The sequence below is a fragment of the Spea bombifrons genome, chromosome 5 (genome assembly GCF_027358695.1).
Source record: "Spea bombifrons isolate aSpeBom1 chromosome 5, aSpeBom1.2.pri, whole genome shotgun sequence".
Classification (NCBI taxonomy): Eukaryota; Metazoa; Chordata; class Amphibia; order Anura; family Pelobatidae; genus Spea; species Spea bombifrons.
Window position 1 is genome coordinate 53,426,603 of NC_071091.1, and position 22,318 is coordinate 53,448,920.

Sequence of the window (22,318 nt, forward strand, 5' to 3'; positions counted from 1 at the left end):
GTGAAGGGCTGACCTGCTATAATGCATAATTAATGGTAAGAATACTGAAGAAGTCCCACCGATTTAACCATGGACTATAAAGGGACAGACCCAAGCTCTTCCTGCAGTAGGAGGTCACTCAGGTTGGGGCTCCATCAGTGGCGGAACTACCGGGGTCGCAGGGGTCGCGACTGCGACCGGGCCCTGGAGTTCTGCCAGTCAGGGGGGCCCAAGTGGTGCCGAGCGGTTGCTGAAAACGACCGCTCGGTAACTCTTGGGCCCCCCTGACTGACAGAAACTCAAGATGCCTCTGCTCCCCGCCGCGCTGCCCAGCGTGCAGTGTTGGGAGCATGAGGCGTTTGTCTCGGGTGCCGCCGCTTCACGCTGAACGCCGGCATATGACGTCATATGCCGGCGCTCAGCAGTGAAGCGCCGGCACCCGAGACAAACGCCTCACGCTCCCAACACAGGAGTTGACGATAAGTGACCTACAAAGGGGGGGTAGGGAGGGAGTGGGTAGATCGTGAGAATGGGGGGGGAGTAGGTAGATCTTGAGAAGGGGGAGTGGGTAGATCGTGAGAAGGGGGGGAGTGGGTAGATCGTGAGAAGGGGGGAGTGGGTAGATTGTGAGAAGGGGGGTGGGTAGATCGTGAGAAGGGGGGGAGTGGGTAGATCGTGAGAAGGGGGGAGTAGGTAGATCGTGAGAAGGGGGAGTGGGTAGATCGTGAGAAGGGGAGGGAGTGGGTAGATCGTGAGAAGGGGGAGTGGGTAGATCGTGAGAAGGGGGAGGGAGTGGGTAGATCGTGAGAAGGGGAGTGGGTAGATCATGAGAAGGGGGGGAGGGAGTGGGTAGATCGTGAGAAGGGGGAGGGAGTGGATAGATCGTGAGAAGGGGGGAGGGAGTGGGTAGATCGTGGGAAGGGGGTGGTAGGGAGGGAGAGGGTAGATCGTGGGAAGGGGGTGGTAGGGAGGGAGAGGGTAGATCGTGAGAAGGGGGGGTAGGGAGGGAGAGGGTAGATCGTGAGAAGGGGGGGTAGGGAGGGAGAGGGTAGATCTTGAGAAGGGGGAGGGAGAGGGTAGATCGTGAGAAGTGGGGGGAGGGAGAGGGTAGATCTTGAGAAGGGAGGGTGGGGAGGGAGAGAGTAGATCGTGAGAAGGGGGTAGGGAGGGAGAGGGTAGATCCTGAGAAGGGGGGGTAGGGAGGGTAGAACGTGAGAAGGGGGTAGGGAGGGAGAGGGTAGATCGTGAGAACGGGGTAGGGAGGGAGAGGGGAGATAGTGAGAAAGGGATAGATGGGTTGGGGTTGGGGGTGGGGGGGCCCTTAACAGATTCTCGCACCTGGGCCCTGAGGTTTCTAGTTACGTCCCTGGCCTCCATCATGGATAAAGAAGTCAAAGTCCAAGTATTTCCTGTCAATTCTTAACTCTCCCTTAGATGAATAAACGCCATGCCTTGCCTATTGGGTTAAGCTATATGAATCTATGCATTTGTCTCAATTTGGGACATGGGTCCTATCAGGCTAGTATACCAACTCCCTTATGGTAAGGATCAATCAAATAATGAGCACACTTGGGCTAAGCTGTGACTATTGTGTACACTTCCACACAAAGCTATGAATACAGCACAGACAGCATAGAATCCATAAAGTATAATGTGCTCAAGCTCCATAACGGTGCTTAACTAAATAATCAAAATACAGTAACCAGAAGAAAGCTGTAAATTACGTAGTCATCTAGTCTCTTACCAAGACTGTTTGTCTGGTTGCTATATTGCATTTACAAATGAATGGCTTTTAAGCTGCTTGTACTGGATATATTATCCTGGTATAGTCTTCTGGTATACTTCAGAATGGTACTAATTGCTTGCACCCCTTGGCTGGTGCATCATACATGCATAAAGCAAAACCAAAAAGAACATTTTCAGTCTGTGCTCTTAAAAGCCATGCTGACCGCATTTCAAGCCATACCCTCAATGAATGCTCTTCATTCTCTTTTCCTGAATCCCAAATATGAAATGTAGTCATCCCAGATAAATAATAGAATATATTTTAATATTTTTTTTTTTCATTTGTGAAAAAGAAAACAAATATTTTGCTAAATCTAAACAAGATGTGTGGCATAGTAGATGTTCATTTTTTAAATCATTTATCATTTGTACCTGAAGTTTTGTCAGTACCATGGACAGGGACTAGCACACAAAGAGCTATTATATCTGACCCTTTCAAAGTCATGTAAAAGAATTGCTGTAGTTTTATTTATTTCCAAGATTTATCTCCTTCTTTGTGGATTTGTTGCTACAGTTACTTTGTTCTTCTAAAAATGATAAGTTAGCACAATTTACAGGCAGCTTATGACTGAGTCCCTTTAGTCATTGGTATCCCCAAAGGCTTCTCTAATGCCACCAGTTCGCTATTGATCTATTGCCGCCTACTGTGGAAATCGTAATGTCCATTAAGCAAATAATGGCAAAGCTTCCCTTAGTATGACAAACATTAAATGTATTCATCCGGTGTGCCAAAAATCGCGGTAGTTTTATTTTTTCCAAGACTTATTTCCTTCTTCATGGATTTGCTGTTACAGTTACTTTGTTCTTCTGAAATGTCTTTACGGCATATGATATCTCCAGGTAGGAGCTGCAGGTCAGTGAAAAGCTGTATGCAGCCTATGGATTCCTCTGCTTTGAAGTATAGGGATAAACTGGAAGCACAGAGGTTCATTGGGGAGCATGGGAAACTGGCACTTTCTGTTATTTTACACTAAATAAAGGTATCTACTGCAAACAACCATGTAGATTTCAATATATTGGGTTATATTGGGTTAATAACAGGTTTTTGAGGGCTGACTCTATGCTGTCTTGCATTCTGAAGACAGGTAGTTTGGGTTACAAAACAAATTCTTTCAATCCAATGCTAAGTAAAATTAAACAGTAAAAACACTACAAATTTACAAAGTAAATATAATGAAATGTAAATGATCATTATTTATTGATTTATATATATATAATGCCATCATATTCTGCAGTGCTGTGCAAGTAGGGTGAGTGCCGTTTTGGTTCTGTAATATTATAACTTTCATGAATCCCATCTAGACCTCATCAATCCATAGCGTGTGTTTTGGTGCTCGGTGATCTAAAAAAATGTCTTCTTGTAAAACTAACACAATGTTGCACATACTCTGAACTATGGAGTTTCTCAGTTTTATATAATGTTGTTGCGTTTGATATTTGCTTCTTTTGTTCGGGCAATTGTATTCTGACATCTCTGGTCTTTTAAAAGGCAGTGTTGATAATGAGAAACTTGACAAAAGCACTCTTTGTACGTTATTTTATATTAATCTGCAACGTACCAAACCATTTTCAGAGCAGTGGGGTTCAGTTCTCTGACTCGGCCAGTTTGCCGTTTTTGAATACAGCTTAATTGAAAGTAAACTGAATATACACACACCTGTTCAGCCTTTGCGTTTTCACACACAGTGATGTCATACAACATGGCAAACACAGGGGCATTGTCATTCACGTCCAAAACCTTAATGAACACAGGAACACGACTGCTGTCTTTAGGATTACCTGTAACAAAAAGATAAGAGCATCGTCTATTGTTGCTGTGTAGGGTAAAAAACATTCAGGGATGAAAAGCCAATGGCTAAAATTCTATGGGGAGATTTTTTTTGTACTTTTTAAAATGTATTTGTATTTTCTATTTAATGGTGCCTGCAAGTCTTTAGATCTGACAATGAAATGGCTAATTAGTAGAATGCAAGCTGTGTATCAAAACTTCCAGCAATCCTCTAGGGCAAACAAATGAAGCCACAGCTTCATTTTCAAGAATGAAACCACCGTATAACATAAGATAAAAAGAAAATAATAAGCATGAATAAATATTAGGGGTGTTTAGCACCTTTAAATCCATGATATTGTCAAGTAGGCTGGTGTCATAGCAAATATAAAAGGCATGCAAATAGTTTTTAAAGCTGTATCGACTAAGAACTCTATCTCGGTGAGACAGGTTCATAAATGTGTCAAAGGTGTTATCTGAGATATCCTTTGTCTAAGAAGGCATTGAGGAAGTCCCCGGTTGACCCTGAGCTCACCATTGACAATTGAAATGCTGAACAGGGGATTTATTAATTGGTCTAGGTAGCACTGTTTAGCAGCTCAATCCTTATCCGAAGGTGTTAGATGGTGTTAGATTTGAAGGTGATGGTGTTAGATGCCCTTCTGTACAGTTCTTCGGTTGTATATTCCAATGCACGCTTTATCATGAAATGCAACTTGTGCATGTCTTCAGGATCAATACTCCACTTTTAAATGTTAGTTGAAAGCAGATACATTATGCATTTTGTAACAGATATACATTTTTATTAAATGACTCGGTCAACCAAAAGAGAGTAGGTGGCAACACCTGTTTTGTGAAGGGAATACATTTTCATCTGCTCATTGTGCTAGGTAAATAACAAATCAGTAGACAAATTATGTTTTAATAAGGTATATTCTTCTGTTCGTATAATGCACCGTAGGAGATCCTATGTGTAAGCAACCCACTCAACAGGATAACAGGCGCTTAAATTAGTATGTTAATGGCATACGGATATAAACAGGAAGCCTTAGATACAAATATCATTCCATCTATACATTTCTGAGGGATTTGCTTTGCACAATGAAGAGATTACAGTTCATTTTGCATAATAGGCTCAGTTTATACCTAAATGACAGTAACCCTCCGGTATCATTGCGAGATTCGGTTATAATGCTTGTCTTAAGTGTGCACATCTGCCGTTACCAGATCCCCATTTGTAAGTGTGTCTGCTTTTTCGGATTGACTTCAGACTTACTACTAATTATATTAACTCTAATCTTCCTCTGGGTGACTTCCAATAAAGATAACATTGCCTTTTTTAACTGAAAATATAGTTTATGGTGCAGCTAGACAATAGTCCTAGTCACAGTATAATTAAATTATTATGCCAAATCGTCGGCTGTACAACTTACATTAAGCGATCATTTTTACTCAGACACTATTTACGTCAGCCATTTGATAAGGCAAACAAAAACATATTATCTTTCCTTCATCTATCCGTCTGGAGCATCAGTGCCACGGCTTGTTTTGTAGGTGGTCCACACAAATACTATGTCTAACGGATGAACTATAGGCAGCAGACGATAAGTATCTCTGTATATGCCGCTAGTGTATTATTAAGGGGTGCAATGAATATCTCCATAGTTCTGATGAAACATGGTATGCTGTTTTGCCTTTATTTCAAGTCTTTGAGGAAACGGGGCTCCGATGCTTTGCAGCCACTGCTTCAATGTCATCAATGACGCTCAGGATAATTAGACCTTCTGGGTTGAACAGCTGTATGACCATGCTTTGATTTAAAATGTCACCCAAAATATTAATCATTAGCGCATAAATGTTGCTTTAGCATTTTTAACACATCATGTGGTAGATCTTAAGTCATTTCTACTAAACAATTTCAACCTGCCAGTTTTCTTTAGGCATTTTGAACACTCATTAGAAGTTCCTCCTACTTTGTGTTATTTTTCTGCATTAGAAAACTCACAAGAAAGGTTTTAAAATGCTATTGTATAATCAGCCATTTAGGAAGGTAACGTCAGCTGCATGATGGAAGCAAAAGATTCATGGAAGGGCCATCTGTTTTATTGCATGTGCCCAGCACACCTACCTACCTACCTACCCTTCTACTGATGTAAAATCCCAGTGTTCTACTTAGCAGAAGACACAGGAACATGTACAGCATGCTGTGGTGGTGATATGCCCCCAGTTTTATGGGGGCCCTCCTTTGGACTTGCCATTCTAGCTTTAGGCACAATTGGCCTAACTCAAGACATGCCAGTGCATGTACCTTTAAAACTTCAATATATATGTTGAAAATGTTAGCTAACTTATAGACAGCTTTTTTGTGCTATACTAACATTAAGATTATGTTTCTTTAATTATTGGTATCCCCAAAGGCTTCTCTAATGCCACTAGTCCACTAACGATCTATTGCAGCCTATTATGAAATTCTTAATGACCAGTAAGCAAATAATGGCAAAGCTTCCCTTAAACATATTCATCCTCTGTGCCATGAAATAATTAAGTGTTCTTAAGCCTTATTCAGCAAAAGAATTTCGTACAAGGCAGGGGTGGCGATGTAGAATGAACTTACCGATCTCTGTTGCTATTACAGTAATGTTGTGCCAAGGCAGTGTTTCTCTATCCAGAGGTTTTGATGTATAAATTGATCCGTTTCCAGAATCAATGTTGAAAATCCTGTCCATGTCTGTATGACGATCAACTGAATACCTGCAAGCAGAGTTCAGTACTTAAGTGCAGGTCTTCGTCAAGCCATTGTTAAACATAAAAGTAGAAATAGTTAATCACTCACTAAATTATAAATGTTACTCAAATAGCAGCAACAACGAAACATACAATTACATGAGAAGCTTTCAGTGTCACTACATTAAGAGCAACATTTTAGAATTCCGGAAATATCTGACTATAAATGTCAAAACATTTTTTAATAAAACCTAAGCTACATAACAACAAGTACTCAGATAATCCACTTTTGATTGATGCTTACAATGGCGATTTTTGTAAAGAATTATTAAAAAGCATGCCATGTAAGGTTTCCGTTTTTGGAGAAAAATAAAAAAATTGGGTACTATGGTGCTTTACATAATCTATTATTCATTGTCCTAAAAAACAGTCATAGCCTTTGTCACTCATTTAAAGGAATGACCAAATGCTGTAGGTATGCATTTGAGGTTGGGTTTTACATAAAAAGGTTACTTTTTATGTAAGTTACTGTTTAGTAAAGTCTATATTTTCTACCAAATAAAGGCCACCTTACATCAGGTTTAGTTTCAAGATAGTCTATAAAAATAATTGATCTGGCAGATAACAAACCACAACAATAGTTAATGGTACACACAATACGACTTTGTTGCGTTTATGGAGTTTTATGGTTAATTTCAAGATGGTGGGTAACTCAAGTACAGTGCATCGATGTGTTGACGCCAATTACATCAAGCCAGGTTATAGACTGTTAAAGCCATACGAATGATGCCATTGATATGTCATACAAAACAATGTTCTAATGCGGAAGGAAGCTGATGACTTAAACATAGATCACTAAACTTGTGTTCAATGGAATACTTTAACTTCTGCCAGGTGGAAATCAGATATTAAATTGTTAATTAACCAAATGAAGTAACTGCTGGAGACAGGATGCATGCTATATTCTTTGCAAGATTAATGCATTATACTGTGTTCCATATACTCCTGTGAAGTCCCGGCTACTCATACAGTGGTAAGCAGGGCCTAATAAATGTTTAACTTGAGTCTTACTTCACTGGACTTCTTGCAGCATCTGGATCCTGAGCAGTCACGGTCCCAATAATGCTATTTATTCCGGCATCTTCCTTCACTTCAAGTACATAAGCTGGTTTATTGAATATAGGTGGCTCATCCACATCATCCACTATTATTTTAACCGTAGCAATGTCCTTGAAAGGTTCAATCAGCATAAATTGTGGGTCCACATAACTATTGACTGCTTCAACCTTCAAAGTGTACTGCCTCTTTTTTTCAAAGTCCATGGCCTGTAGGAAGAGATGCAATTAGTGTGAACGCGAGTTAGAGAGAAAACCCCCCAGAACTAATTACATCATTATATACAGTACCAAAGGACATACGGTCCACAGACTTTCATCATTTTAGTTTTGTCCTTTTTTATGTTTTCTTTTTCTTTCATTTTTTTTTTGAGCTTCAGATTACTGATATACTAATGGATGAAGACAACATGTTTTGTTTCTTACAAAACAAATAAAGTATGGAGCATCATTTCCTTGCTCAGCACACAAATGTGTACAATATACTTATTTTTTAATGTATACCGCATCAAAATAATCCATATCATATATATATATATATATATATAGGATGGTTGCGGTAAGGTAAAAAACATACTCAACTATAAAGTATTAAGGGTCACACTGGCCTTTCTTAGAGGAGAAACACGCTCACACATACTCAAACCTCAACAATGCCTTGGATCTAGTGTGGTGGCACTGAAACGTCACTGCATGATCTAGTACTGAAAAAGTATCTTGATAAATTGAGGCAAGAGTCCCCCATTATACAGACCGGATGGGGATAAGAGCAACTTAAGTTGAGTACGGGCACAGAGCTGTCCACTAGGGTCTTGTCACATATCCATGCTAATGCCCAAACAAGATTACAACTGATGGTGCAAAGCAACAGTATAAATTATAAATTCTAATCAAATGTTTTTGTGACAGCAGCACAGCCATAAAGGGGCTATTGATCTAGCCCTCTTTTGATAATAACACAATGTAATTACACACAAATGGCACATTTGTACAGGTTGTGAATGAAAATGAGACCCGATTAATTGTTTAATAGAGATTTCACAAAACTATCAAACACCTGCTTTATTGGTAACTGGAGAAATGAATGTTGCTGGACGTGAATGATAATAGTATACAGTATATTTGTTTAAATATGATCTGTTTATTGTTACAAGCAGAGTTCAAGACAACAGATGAAAAAAACGATTTGATTCCCCCAGTGGGTTTGTCCATGTTTGTTATAATATTAATATTACGAGAAATAAACTATTCTAAATAGGTCCCAATAAGTAACAATTTTGAATAACAACTGTGCTCATACTGTATATATGTAAGTATATTTTTATGCACTAAAAATTGGCAGGACAAGCAGACACTGAGCACCAGATCCATAGAGACAGGCATCTACCGCACCAGACAGGGCCCAAGGTGCGAGGTGAAAGATGCTTGCAGGAACAGGGTACACTGAAAGGCACAACCAAGTATGTGGCATTGTGTGCAGAAATATCTGCACAGAGTATAGGCTAAACCCTTCAAGTGCAAATGGAAGATTCCACAGAAGGTTGTGAAGAATAGCATGGATAAGGACTGGTGCCAACTGATAGCGATATCAGGATGAAGGAGTAAGAGAAAGTGGAGAAGAACTAGGGCCTGAAAGAAGAACTAGAGAAGATGCTGAGCCCAAAGGCCAAAGTTGTCCAGGTAGTCATAGGACCACTTGGGGCTGTGACTCCTAACCTGGGAGAGTGGCTCCAACAGATCCCAGGAACAACATCAGAACACTCTGTCCAGAAGAGTGCAGTGCTAGGAACAGCTAAGATACTGCACAGAACCTCAAACTCCCAGGGCTCTGGTAGAGGACCTGAGATTGGAGAAGACACATACCACCCATAGAGGTGAGAAGGGAATTTTATATATGTGTGTGTGTTCTGCTGGTACAAACAAGTCTTTTTGGTCTGTAAAGCTGTAATCGGTGCCGGAATGGACTGCATACCTGTATTTCACTGTATGCTTCCTTGGTCTCCTGCTGACCCAATCAAAGGACACCAATTGTCATTTTAACCCCTTAAGTACAATGGGCGGTCCCTTAACCCATTGAAAACAATGCATTTTGAGCCTGTACATGTACGGGCTTTGTCATTAAGGGGTTAATGATGGACAACTTAGCTAGTTATTTAGAAACACAGACAAAATTTATAACACAGTATGGTTTACTAGGTAGGAAAAACACACTGAAAGCACAGAAATGTAAAGAATAAAGCATATGCCCATACTGCCTATATTGTGCTTGCTTGCCAGGTGATGCTCGGGTAATACTCACACATTGGTATCAAATGTTAATTTCCTGAGAACTGGTTAAATTTAAATATATGTACTTTTGTGATTTTACAGCCCTCTTGCGGTTTCATATTTGATTAAAACAAATTAGTTGTTTTTGAGTGTATTCGCAAACAAACACCTGCTCTCTGTTTATATAGATCAGCGGGAGTGCCATTTTTTCTGACAACAATGTTTGATGTGTTACTTGAGGAATGCTTAGAAAACTATATATATATATATGTATATATTATATATACATATATATATTACCGTAAACATAACTGGAAAGCCTGTAGATAAGATGGTTTTGGTTAAACACATAAGCACACAATAAATATTGTTTGTGTTGACGTACTATTTTAAAAAGCTGGTTATAAAATGAAAATGTGGAACAAAAGAGAGAGAGAGAGAGAGAGAGAGACAGAGAGAGAGAGAGAGCGAGAGAGAGACAGAGAGGAACATTTATACTTCTTGACTTAACTATACATTAAGACGGTCTAACCCTGTTGAGATATTTTTTATCAATAAGACCCAGCACAGCGGAGTATTTAACTATGGTGATGCCTTAGGTCTAACCGCAGGGCAGTGCCACCAGCCTCCATCTTACCGTTGAGTGCCAGCTCAGCAGAGCCCCCTATAGCATTATTAGGCCAGTTGGGGAGAGCAGTGATCTGTAGTGGAGCTACAGTGAGCTTGATCGTTCAAGAGGACAATTGACTCCCATTATGAGGCTGCATCCCCTTGACCTGAAGCCTTAGGCCTAGGCCAGAATATTCCACTGACCTAATGCATAACTATATCACTATGATTTGCATCAAGAAATCTCCCTTTGCTAACTATGTATTATTGTTGGAAGGATGCATTACACTAAGGGCATTTAAAGCTTTTCATGACTACTTTAAAACAGAAAATAGCAGGACAAAATAAGCACTGTTCACACGTAATTGGGTGCTATTAGTATTACCGTCAAAATGGGTATACTTCCATTCTAATCAAATTTCTACTATTTGATCATCTCAAATAATAATCTATTTGTGGCTTTGCTATAGACATGGGCGAAAGCAAATAGAAATATTCCAGGATGGAAATTGAAAAGGTACAAACAGTCTTTTTGTTTTTTGGGGACTTATGAGCTACAATAAAATGCAAGACCTATGAATTGCAAATGATCTAAACTCTAGGGAAAGCTAATCGTAATACATCCATAGCATGCAGAAACATGTCCTATAAATTCTACTACCCTTATGCCTGGCTTAAAATGAAACGGAAAAAAAGTGGAGCAAGCTGATTAATGTTAAGGGATCACAGACTGTATTTTACACAAAGTCACATTTTAAAAAGACTGAGATAAAAAAAAACAAAAAAAAACCATAAAACATTTTTCGGCTTTTAGGTAAATGTTTCAATTTTAAATCATAAAATCTTCTCTGCAATTAGTTTTAACAATTCCATCAACACCATCACTGGGCATCCTTCTTTCGAACATTAGTTATAGTAATTAATGTATACCGTGCCAAAGATACATTATAACATTGAAAGCTAATGTTCTGACCCAGTTTTACTAAAATTGCTAAAAAAAATAAAAGAAACAGAAAAGGATTTTGTCTCATTCTCATTTATATTTTTCTTATGCCAAAAGGTATTTTTGAAGTAAATCCTAAACTGAGATTATAAAATAATACACTCAGCTGAGTTAATATGACTTAATTTTATAGCCCATTAAGTGTATTTTACCAGGAGCTGAACATCTGCCCAATGAAAAGCAATCAGGAGCTGTATGGGAGACATTATTCCCCATTCCCTGTTGGCAATGAAGTCACTGAGAACAAATACTTATTTACTCATCGCCTGAACAGTGGCACCATGCCAAGAACATACTTATCTCCTGTCCATTTACCACAAGAACCCTAGAAATGCACAGGACACAACAGCATTATATGGGGGGGATACCTACTCTGTGTATAATATATTCAACTTTAGCTTATTTTAGTTACAGCCTCATGGATAATACATATTGTTGCAACATCTTTCCTTTGCTTAAATTCTCCTATATTGGTTTAAATACTCCTGGACACTGTTGACGTGACAGTGTCTAGACACTCCTAGAAAAATTAAATTTTCTTAGAATGTCATTAACAAACACAAGCTTAGACTGCACAATACCTTAAAAGATAAGAATGTTATATATTTGGAAATGTTAAATTTCCCTTTAAGAGTTGTAGTACTGCCGTATCGACTGCGCACAGTCTTATGAGTAACTATGTTTTCAAAGCTATAGTATGCAAAAGCGACTTTTCTGACATTGACAATGTAACCAAAATAGGACTCTGTTTGACTCAGGATTCAGTTACTTCTTTTAAAAATTGTCATTTCCTGAAATCGTTGTAGAAAGAAAAAGAAATAGCTCCAAAACATCAGCCTAAGCCTACAAAATGAGTTTAGAGAAAGGATAGTAGGGCAAGACGCATTACGCTCACAATTGTATGTCTATACTTATGCTAATATTTATTAGTATTTAACTAATAAATTAGGCGTCTACTACTACGGTACATTTGTGATGTTCTCATGCACAATAAGTTTAAACCTCATACCTTAAGGGTCTTTGGGAATCTTGGGAATGATTCTCTACTTGCTTTATGGAATATAAGGTTTATATTATTATTGTTTGATAATTTAAGCAGTAATTGTGTCTTTTATTAAGAACTTTATCAAGAATCTGTTTGAAAGAACCTTTCATATATCCACCTTCGCTTTACTTGTTTCAAGTATTGCCGATGACTTAAATGAAATCATTATTCTACAAGAGGGTCTCTGTTATGTTTGGCATTTCTTGGCATTCCTTTCATGTTTGGCATTTCACTGAAAAAGCATGCATTCTTCTTTGGCTCTGTTTTCTTCAATGCACAGAGAAGTTATCTAGAAATACCCGTTCATTACTACCGCTCTGCCAGCAGTCAAAAATAAAAGACACATGTACGGTTAGACTGAGCAAATGTATGAGGATAAACCTTTGCTAATGAAACACCACCAAAAGGATTTTATATAAAAATGATGCTGCAGGAACACTACTGCCTTTAAGCAGGGGCTATGGGGGCTCCTGCCCAGACCCCACAATGGCATATTAAATGGTCGTCCCTCAAATCCTAAGGGGCTGCCTTGCTAAGGAAACAGGACCAAAAGGTGAGATTAAGCTATTTAAAGTTATAGAAGACAGCAGAAGTAGGTCATACAATTATTTAGCAGGCATAAAATGCATTGATGTAATAAAACCCAAATTATTAATGTTGATATAAAAATGTCTTGTTGTACATATGATGGCTACACAATGACATAAGAACTGTATTCTTTCAGCATTTAAGACAATGTTTTCAGTCAATTGCTAAGTGATTGAGTATATGAGGGTAACAAGCCAACTAAATCCAACAAATAGAACCAAACAAAATCCAACAAAACATGGTGATCTTGTTTAGGAAATGTGGCAAAAAGATCATTTTAACCTATGCTACGCATATTTTGTTGACTAGTGTGTTTTATGATATTGCTTAACTTAAACAAAATAAATAATAAAGTATTACGGAGGCTATTTTTATATGATCACCTAAATATTTTTTTTACTACACCAACTAGTGTGATCTTCTTCATTCAACATACACTGTATTCTTCCATAAGATCTTATTCTTTTACTATATATATATCTATCCATTTAAAGTTTTCATTCCAAATAAATATTTGAACTTTATAACAACATAAAATGTTTATATACAGTATATACACACACCGACCAGCCATGACATATGATGACTGACAGGTGAAGTGAATAACACTAATAATCATGTTATCATGGCATCTCTCAGTGGGTGGGATATATAAAGCAGTGAACATTTCGTCCCCAATTTGTGATATGTTAGAAGCAGGAAAAATTGACAAGGGTAAGTATCTGAGCGACTTTGACAAGGGCCAAATTGTGATGGCTAGACAAATTGGTCAGAGCATCTCCAAAACTGCAGCTCTTGTGGGGTGTTCAAAAGTGATCCAAGGAAGGAAAAATGGTGAACTGACTATTGAGCTATGCGCGGCCAATGATGCATGTGGGGGGGGGGGCGAAGGCTGGTCAGTGTGGTCAAATCCAACAGATGAGTTACTTAAGCCCAAATTGCTGAAAAAGCTAACATGGGCCGCAGCTTACTGCAGTGTAGGGGTTCCACGGTGGTAAGCTACGGGCCGGCGTTAGGCTGCTGTCGCGGCACCCCCCTGATTAGTGGTGGTACCCGGGGCAGACCCCCTGTTTAGGTACACTACTGCCTTCAGAGGTCTTGGTGGGTCAGCACTGTTTTTGTGGCAAGAGGGGGACCTACACAGTATTTGGCAAGTGGTCATAATGTTATGGTTGGTGTATATTATCATTTTAAACTTAAAATTGGATTAGCTAACACAGTGTGCTATTGGAACACAGGAGGAATGGTTGCTGACAAAAGGCCTCTGTACGCATATCACTATTTTCTGTGCTTTTGTTTCAAAAACAAGGTATATATATATATATATATATATATATATATAAAACCTTGTATTTTGCTGTCTTGCCTCTGTATCTGTAATTGCAAACAATCTTTGCTCACTACAAATCACCATGTTTTCTCTGCAGGTAGTCCCTGGAGTGACTGGCACCTTCATAAAGTGCTACTTATTGTGGCTGATAGGTTTCCTGTGTATGCTCTGCCTGTAATATTTGTCTGTTTGACAACATCTCCTTGTCTCTTCCATTTGTTTTATACTAGGATGATGGGTATTGCACTCATCAGCTAGAGTAATTTAAGTTTTGATTAAAAAGCAATCATGATTTTTACCTTTTATACAATAGTGTTCATGCATTTTCTATTCTACACAATGCTGTAGCTGCACTACACTGCCAGTAGTTCTCTTTCATGTCTACTTCACGCACATGCTAGGAGATTAAATGGAGTCCTGTATAGAATTTCTGCTACTTACAAGTGAGAAGTATAGAAGTGGTCATTTGTTAAGGATGTTCTGACAATAGCACAGGATAGATTTATTAAGAAAAGCTGAATTACAGTCTTAGAAGAATATGTCTATAGAATAAGATGAATCGTGTTCACCAGTAAGTAGATAAATTGCAGATCCTTGGAAATCATCCTTCCTGTCAATTGATGCAACAGGCTCCGATAGCCTTTGGGTTCAACATTTACACCTCTTGAAAACCTTGATATTTACACACAGGAGTTAAAGGGTTAGCTGTTAATATTACTCTGGGTCTCTAAGGCTGTTGAGCATCTGTACAAAATCCCCAAATCTTGAATTAAAAAAATGTTTCACAAATAATATCAACTGATGTTAAGTTTTTTTTTTCCAGCTGGTGGTTTTATTCAAACTATGGATGTATGTATGAAACAGTACACACACACTTACACACACAGAACAAACTATTTACTTTTAGACAATTATGGGGCAGCTTTTGATCCTGTGTTTTCCCGAGTGTGTGTCAGCATCTATATGGACCCTCAATATCTCTGCTAAATTGAGCTAGATACCCAGCCCTGTTTTAATAGACTTTGTTGGTGTATGTAGGGTGGACGTTCAATGCTCGAAGCCATCCTTTGTAGACTCAGGACTGGAAAAAATGTGCCAGGAGGAAAGTACTATCAAAGCAGCATGAATTATTAATGATTATATATATGGATATATATTTTTTATAAATATATATGCATATATATATATATATATATATATATATATATATATATATATATATATATATATATATATATATACAGTAAATAAATATATATACATTTATATAGAGCACTGTTTTTTGTATTGCTTTTGAGGGAATTATAATTAAGGTGGTTTGTGCAGTAGATAAGAGTATTCTTCATTTACAGTCACTGCCCAATTACTGTCATTTCAAAAGAAAAATGACTTGCTGTGTAACAGATTGTATAGTTTTCATCTCATATAAGAAGTGTCAGTCAGATATTATGTTGTCGTTTACATTTATATATATATATATATATATATATATATATATATATGCATGTGTGTATGTGATTTGCTTCTTAATATGCTAAATATGCTATAATGGCCTCTTGTGATGCCAAAAACATACTGTTCTCTTCTACTGTTCCAAAATATCAATTACATTCATATCATTAATAACAGGCAGGACACCTTCATCAAGATCCACAAGGGCAGATACTTGGCACAAAATGGCATTTTATTCATAAACACCAAAGCCTGCTTAATAATTCCTGAGTGCTGTATAGCAGACAATAGTCTCTTCAAACGACATTGTATAAATGTTATCACTTACGGGATGTTAAAATAAAATCAGAGAATGAAAATAGTCACCTATCACAGCCTATATATAATATGTATGTATCAACCCTTTTTTAGATTGCAATAAAAATTAAGAATACAGACATTATGGCCAAACATACATTTTTCTCTGCTATTTTTGAATCCTTTATAAACAATTAAAATGTATCGGAAGCATGATATATAGTCAAGGCCGTTTTTTGGGGGGGTTTTAGGGTCCAGGGTCCAATCAATATTAAAGGCAGCCATGTATATTGTTTTTATATAGATCAATAGTTGGAATTGTCTTCTTCTGGTGTCTTATGCTGTTTTTCACACATTATACAATGTACTGAGCACCACTCAGTACCATTTGCAATAGATGTGTTACCTTTTTCACAATGATAATGCCTTCCTGTGTTGTTCTGTCGGTGATAATAGCAAACATGTTGGATTCGTCCCCGTCACTGATGTGATATTCAATCTCGGCATTCACGCCTTCGTCTGCATCATTAGCTTTGATTCGGCCAACTGAAGAGCCCACAGGAGAAGATTCTGGCGCTCGGAATTGATAGGTATCTGGAACATTAAATGTATAGATAATTTTTTTTTTTTCTTCAAAGATTTCTTTTAACATTTGCCTTAGAAAAATTATGATACCGAACAAAACAAAACTAGAAGCTTTGTTCTCTTTGATCCCAAATGTAACATTTTTCTAGCATACCATGTCACCATTTTCCCTTATAAAAATGCTGTTCTTAGATTGTCCAAAACATTGATTAGGTGTATTCTCAGGAACCCAATACTACAAAACAACGTTAATACAAATGTGTACCCTGATTCTAGAAGTATGCGCATCTTTTCCGGTAGTCTCAAATGTCTGATTGGGTTACTCTGAAAAATGGTCTTGTAGAAAAATTGCAAAAATGGACACCCTGGAGCTACGAATTTGATATCTCCCAGTTTTTTCCCCCCATAATGAAATTATTCTAGTTTTATTCCCTTGTTTTTTATATGCACTTTTTAATGGTTTTCTACTTTGGCAAACAACAGAGAGAGAGCTAACAGACAGATGCTGCACTGTGATGAATTTCAGATATAAAGGACGCTAAGCTATAAAGATTTGAAATGCACGAAGGGGAAAATTTGTAAAGATACATTCATTTCAAACGTGATTACATTTCATGGTTAAAGGAATCAAATAGATATTTCCTCAGAGGGACAAGAGCTAGAAGGTTCTCCTTTGGCAACAGAACAGACTGTGTTCAAGGCCAAATAAAGACATATCCTTCATATCGATATATAGGAATATACTGAATTTAGATGATCCCAGGAAAGCCTACAGGCTGAAAAGTCTGTCAAGAAAATAAATCAAAAAGCTCTACGGAGCAACGTTTAATGCCATTTTCATCCCTGTGGGTTTATAGATCCACAAAGCAGTTTTTCAGTTTTCTGGGGGCTTTTTTCTCCTTTTTTTCTTAGACTAAAATAGTCCATGAGACATCAAAAAGTAAACAGATCTTACTTTGAAGGAAACGAGGTGGGTTGTCATTGACATCTGACAAAGTGATATTCACCACCGTGGTACCAGATAGTCCTCCCATTTGGCCCCCCATGTCTTTGGCCTGGATAACGACTTGATATTGTTTCCTGTTTTCTCTGTCCATGTTTGGCAACGCAGTTTTGATAATACCTGCAAGGGGAAAAAAAAAAGAAGAAATTGTTTTGTAGAAAGGGACTCACAGAAGGAGGACATTATAACGGCAGAAGTTATGTCTAACAGTTGACAGTGATTGATAAAAATTCTGCCAGAACCAAACAGCTGCCAATGGCATAAATATCACAGATAAGCACACTTGGGTTTCTCCGAATCTAAGTGCATATGAGAAATGATAATCCAAGTTGATATGAGAATGCATTGGATTTTATATGAGAAAAATAGTTATTCCAAAGAGAAATGCAAGTCCTGCTTATACCGATTAAAGACACAGCGTAGAATAGCATGGGGTATTTGCTGGTAAAGATACCCAGTACTATGAAATTGCATTAGCTATGCAGTACATGTTTTCATGATACTGATACAAATCACGTAGACAATTAGCACAATTAACATAAAGACAAAGCAGCGGTTGCAATGTTCCATTCCCTAAATTAGATTTACGTGTTAGACCTATGTCTATGAAGCAGAAAAAAATACAGATTATTTTTCAGCCATGTATATATATATATATATATATATATATATATATATATGAAGCAAAACTAAAGAAAATACAATTTATACATTGTGCTCTAGGAATTACCATAAGTGAACGGTTCAATACACAGTGTGCATTTAATGACTGTTTGTCTGCCCCATAATAAGGCTTTAATAAGGCTCTGGTTGCCATAGAAATATACCTGCGTGTGTAACATTAGCCTGACATTACTTATGCCATTACGCAAATCCCACAAGATTTCCTACTGTGAATGCATGCAATGCCAGTCCCTGGTGCTCGGGATCTCTTTATGCGCTCGCACTTGGGAACAAACAGTTTATAAATATTGGCCCAATCAATACCGCCAACTTTTTAAAAATATGATGAACTGAGAATACTAACCATTTGGAAGCACACTGTAAAATGTCTGTGGGGTTATATACACACATAGTTACTCTGTTGAAAAATGTGTCTGATCACCATAGCAACCCAATAAAACTGCCCAATTAGCAGGAAGATCACATTGGTTTCTATAGCAACAAGATAACTTTTTTTTTTTAATGTTTATCAGAATCACTTTTGCCATACACAACCTACTTGGTGATTATCCTTAAGCTTTGGTAACCTACTAGCTCTTAAGCACATCGTCTTCAAAACTTTGTCAGGAGAATTTACAGTAAACATAATTAAGACACCTAGATAGGTAAAAAAAAACCCCGCGCTTCTGTGCTCTTTTATTATTGATTGTTTTAAATAGCGCCATCATACTTTGCGGCACTGTACAATCCTATTAACTGGTCTCTTAGTATTTGTGAATGAGCATTAGGAATATAATAAAATTCAACTGCAGATTGAATTGTTAAGGTTTCCTTGACCATGACACAATGACACAGAAGGAATCAGTATGCTTCATGCTCGTATTGCATGCTTTCACCACGTGCAGTAGACATATTAATGGCTGCTAGCTTTGTGAAAACGTTTTCAATGTCATCTAGACTAAGGGATCGCAATACGTATAGCCCGGAGGAAAAGAGGAAATAAGAGAAGCTAGTAGATGTAACTGTGGCCCAGCATAAGTGGCAGAGGTTAACACAGTGAGGGAATTTTAACATGCCTGAAATAGGCCTGGAATAGGCTGCTTGAGTGGTTCCTATCCGCCAACAATTTCTATGTCAAAACACTGCTTATTATATATATATATTTATTTATATATTTATATATATATATATATATATATATATATATATATATATTACATAAGTTATGGTGGGTAAAGGTGCCTTTAACGGGGTAGTAGAAGCATTATTAAAAGCTCATCTACAGATACCAGACAAGCCAGAAAGCTTGCTTTTCCCTCAGAAATCTAATGGTGTTGCCACAACCACAAGGGATTCTGGGTAGGCGCATGCAAATAAGGTCAATCATGAGTGGTGATCTGGCTACTGCACCTCTTACCCGAGTTTTGTCTAAAGGCTGTCTTGTACAGCAAGCAATTACTTTCAAGGGATCCATGCATAAAGTGGATATAGAGGGAAAAGGTGATCATTGTTGACCTTATTTGCATGTGCCTACCCATAATCCCTTGTGGTTGTGGCAACACCATGAGATTTCTGAGGGAAAAACAATATGGTTGGGAGGAAGAATGACAATATAAAACTTTACTATGTCTATTAGGCAGATAGAAAATACTTTAAAGCCAATATTATGAAGCGTATAACTTTAAATTTTGCAAATCTTAGCCCTTTTTCATGTATCTACTGTAAACTAAGGTTTCTTTGTGAAAAAGGTCCGTTCTTAATGAAAATTAGTTTGAAAATGTAAGGACTCAACATTAGTTTTAACCATTAAAATGCATCTATAACAAAACAATACTTTGGTAAGATTGAATTAATCATTTAAAAGTAGAAACCGAAACGTCATCTGTTACAGTTCACAAAGTACAATGTGTCATACATCTCTGGCATGTCTACTTTGGTTCAGCTGTTCTAAGCTCAGCAACATTTCTTCTTGAAAGAACAAACTATCTTGTGTACAGCCCTAATTATATTTCAGCTTTGATTTTTAGGTTCTAATAACGCTGGTGTCATGTTTACAGATGTCTTGCTCGATTGAGTTTGTCAGTTTGTGCAAGGTGGAAAATGTAATCTCTTTCAAGTTTTGTCTACTATGTCCTAGCTTGACTTAACATGTCATCTTCAATTATACAAAGACACAGCTAAGGTCTTCTGACCTGTCTCAGACTCCACTGAAAAGTATGGCTGTCCCTGCAGAATACTGTAGATGACTCTTGCACTGTTTCCATAGGTTGGATCGTCAGCATCATTGGCTGTAACTTGAATGACAAATGTCCCTGCAATAACAATAAAGAATACAGTGAGAGAGTTTTAGATGCAAGGTTATTACAATGAAAAAAATACTTTGAAAATGAGACAATGTCAGCCTGGTTTAGCAAAGCAAAACTGGTAAACATGCTGTGAAAAAAAGAACTGAAATGAGACAAAACATAAACAAGAAGAATTGTTTGTTAAGAATTAGACACGTAGCGATTCATTCACATGATGAATGGTATAAAACATTGTATGCAATTACAAAACCCCATCGGTGCTTCATCATACCAGCTTAAAGGGAAATCATCAAGAAAAAAAGATTTCACTGCAGCCCTTGTTATTGGACGACTATTCTGTTGATGATGGTTTATGAAGCTCATAAAGGATTAATTTTATCCAAATTCTGTTGTTCTATTAGGCTTCTTTTTCAGATTAGAGAAAAAAATCACAGCAAACATAGCAATTTAGGGACGTCCCCTGACTTTGCATACTTAGTAAATCTTAGTAAATCCTCTCTGTTCTTTGATCTTTCTGATTTTCATCTTTGCCCCATTGTGCAAGCCTACTGTAGTCTACTCAGGTCCTAGGACTCATAGTCTTGTACTTCATTATGACTAAGCAATCATTGGGATCTAGGAAGCCAAGTTAGCTAAACACCACTCCTTATAAATAAGTATCACAAATATTCACTATTCTTAACTTTAGTTCAATTGACTCTAATCCAATTGGACACAGCTGATCTCAACGGTAGGTACATTTAAACTTGGAGGAACCAGCAGGATTTATAGACGTTAACTCACCTAAGTCATATCTTCATTAAAGTCAAGAGGAGCACACCTTGACTGAACATTTCAGAGTAACAGAGAGCTCAAAGAACAGTAGGAAACAAATGACTGTATTTATTTATGGTAAAGCTTAAGCAATTACATTTTGATGAAGTCTGGGGGACATGCATTGATTTCTAACAAATGTTTCCTGTATAACACCCTAATTGCTTCTGTTCTGCTTTGAAAAATACAGCCTAGCATTTAGTGAATGGATCTAAGATTGATGTGTACATGGCAATATATTTAATATATATATATATATATATATATAATATTTTATAAGGAGCCTAGAACATACTCCACATGTCCAAAGACGTCTTGGCTTGCAACAAAAGTCTGTATACTCAGAAACATTATTTTTAAAGAAATAGCAAGTGCAAGAGACTTTCTTTGAGTATCAGACAAACATGGCAGACATTTAGATGGTATAATCATTGATTTTCCAGCATTTTTCTCTTTCAGAAGATAACAATGAAAAGCAGATGGATCCACAGATGTGTCCTGCTAAAGCAATGCACAGTGCATATGAATCCAGCAATACATGATCCATATGATATGCTGTTCTCAAATATCCCCAACAGGCCAGATTTAGAGTGTATCCTTAAGGATGCATTTATGTCTTGTATGTCTGAATCATCAAAATGTCACAAATACTACAGCAAAGAAATCTAATAGCGAGGGTTTCCGTGTACAAGTAAAAGGGCAAATCTGGTAATGAGGATACATTTAACTGAAATGGGTATTAGATTGCAAGTTTTCAAGACTACTTGAAGGTCTCTTTTTATTTTTACAGCTAACATAGTACAATTGTATAATGTCATGTATAAGAATAACTAAAAATCCTATAGTAGGTTAGAAGTGGTAATATCCAGTACAGTATCCGAAATATTCCATGGAATACCATGGACAATGGTGTGAGCTCTACCTCCTCCTGCTCTGCAGAGTTAGCCTGTTCTGCATGTTTTGTGTGCCACTGTGCCACACACAT

The 22,318-nt window shown here is 37.5% G+C and overlaps 1 protein-coding gene across 1 annotated transcript in view; it reads right to left on the reverse strand.

The window, feature by feature from the left end:
• The window catches only part of LOC128496389 (cadherin-6-like), a 93,158-nt gene that overhangs the window by 9,127 nt on the left and 61,713 nt on the right, over window positions 1-22,318 (reverse strand). The window contains exons 4-9 of the mRNA XM_053466000.1: window positions 20,407-20,526; window positions 17,504-17,671; window positions 16,370-16,557; window positions 7,328-7,581; window positions 6,147-6,283; window positions 3,422-3,543 (exon numbers count right to left, since the gene is read on the reverse strand). Coding sequence (XP_053321975.1) covers window positions 3,422-3,543; window positions 6,147-6,283; window positions 7,328-7,581; window positions 16,370-16,557; window positions 17,504-17,671; window positions 20,407-20,526 — 989 coding nt within the window. The remainder of the gene's footprint in view (window positions 1-3,421; window positions 3,544-6,146; window positions 6,284-7,327; window positions 7,582-16,369; window positions 16,558-17,503; window positions 17,672-20,406; window positions 20,527-22,318) is intronic.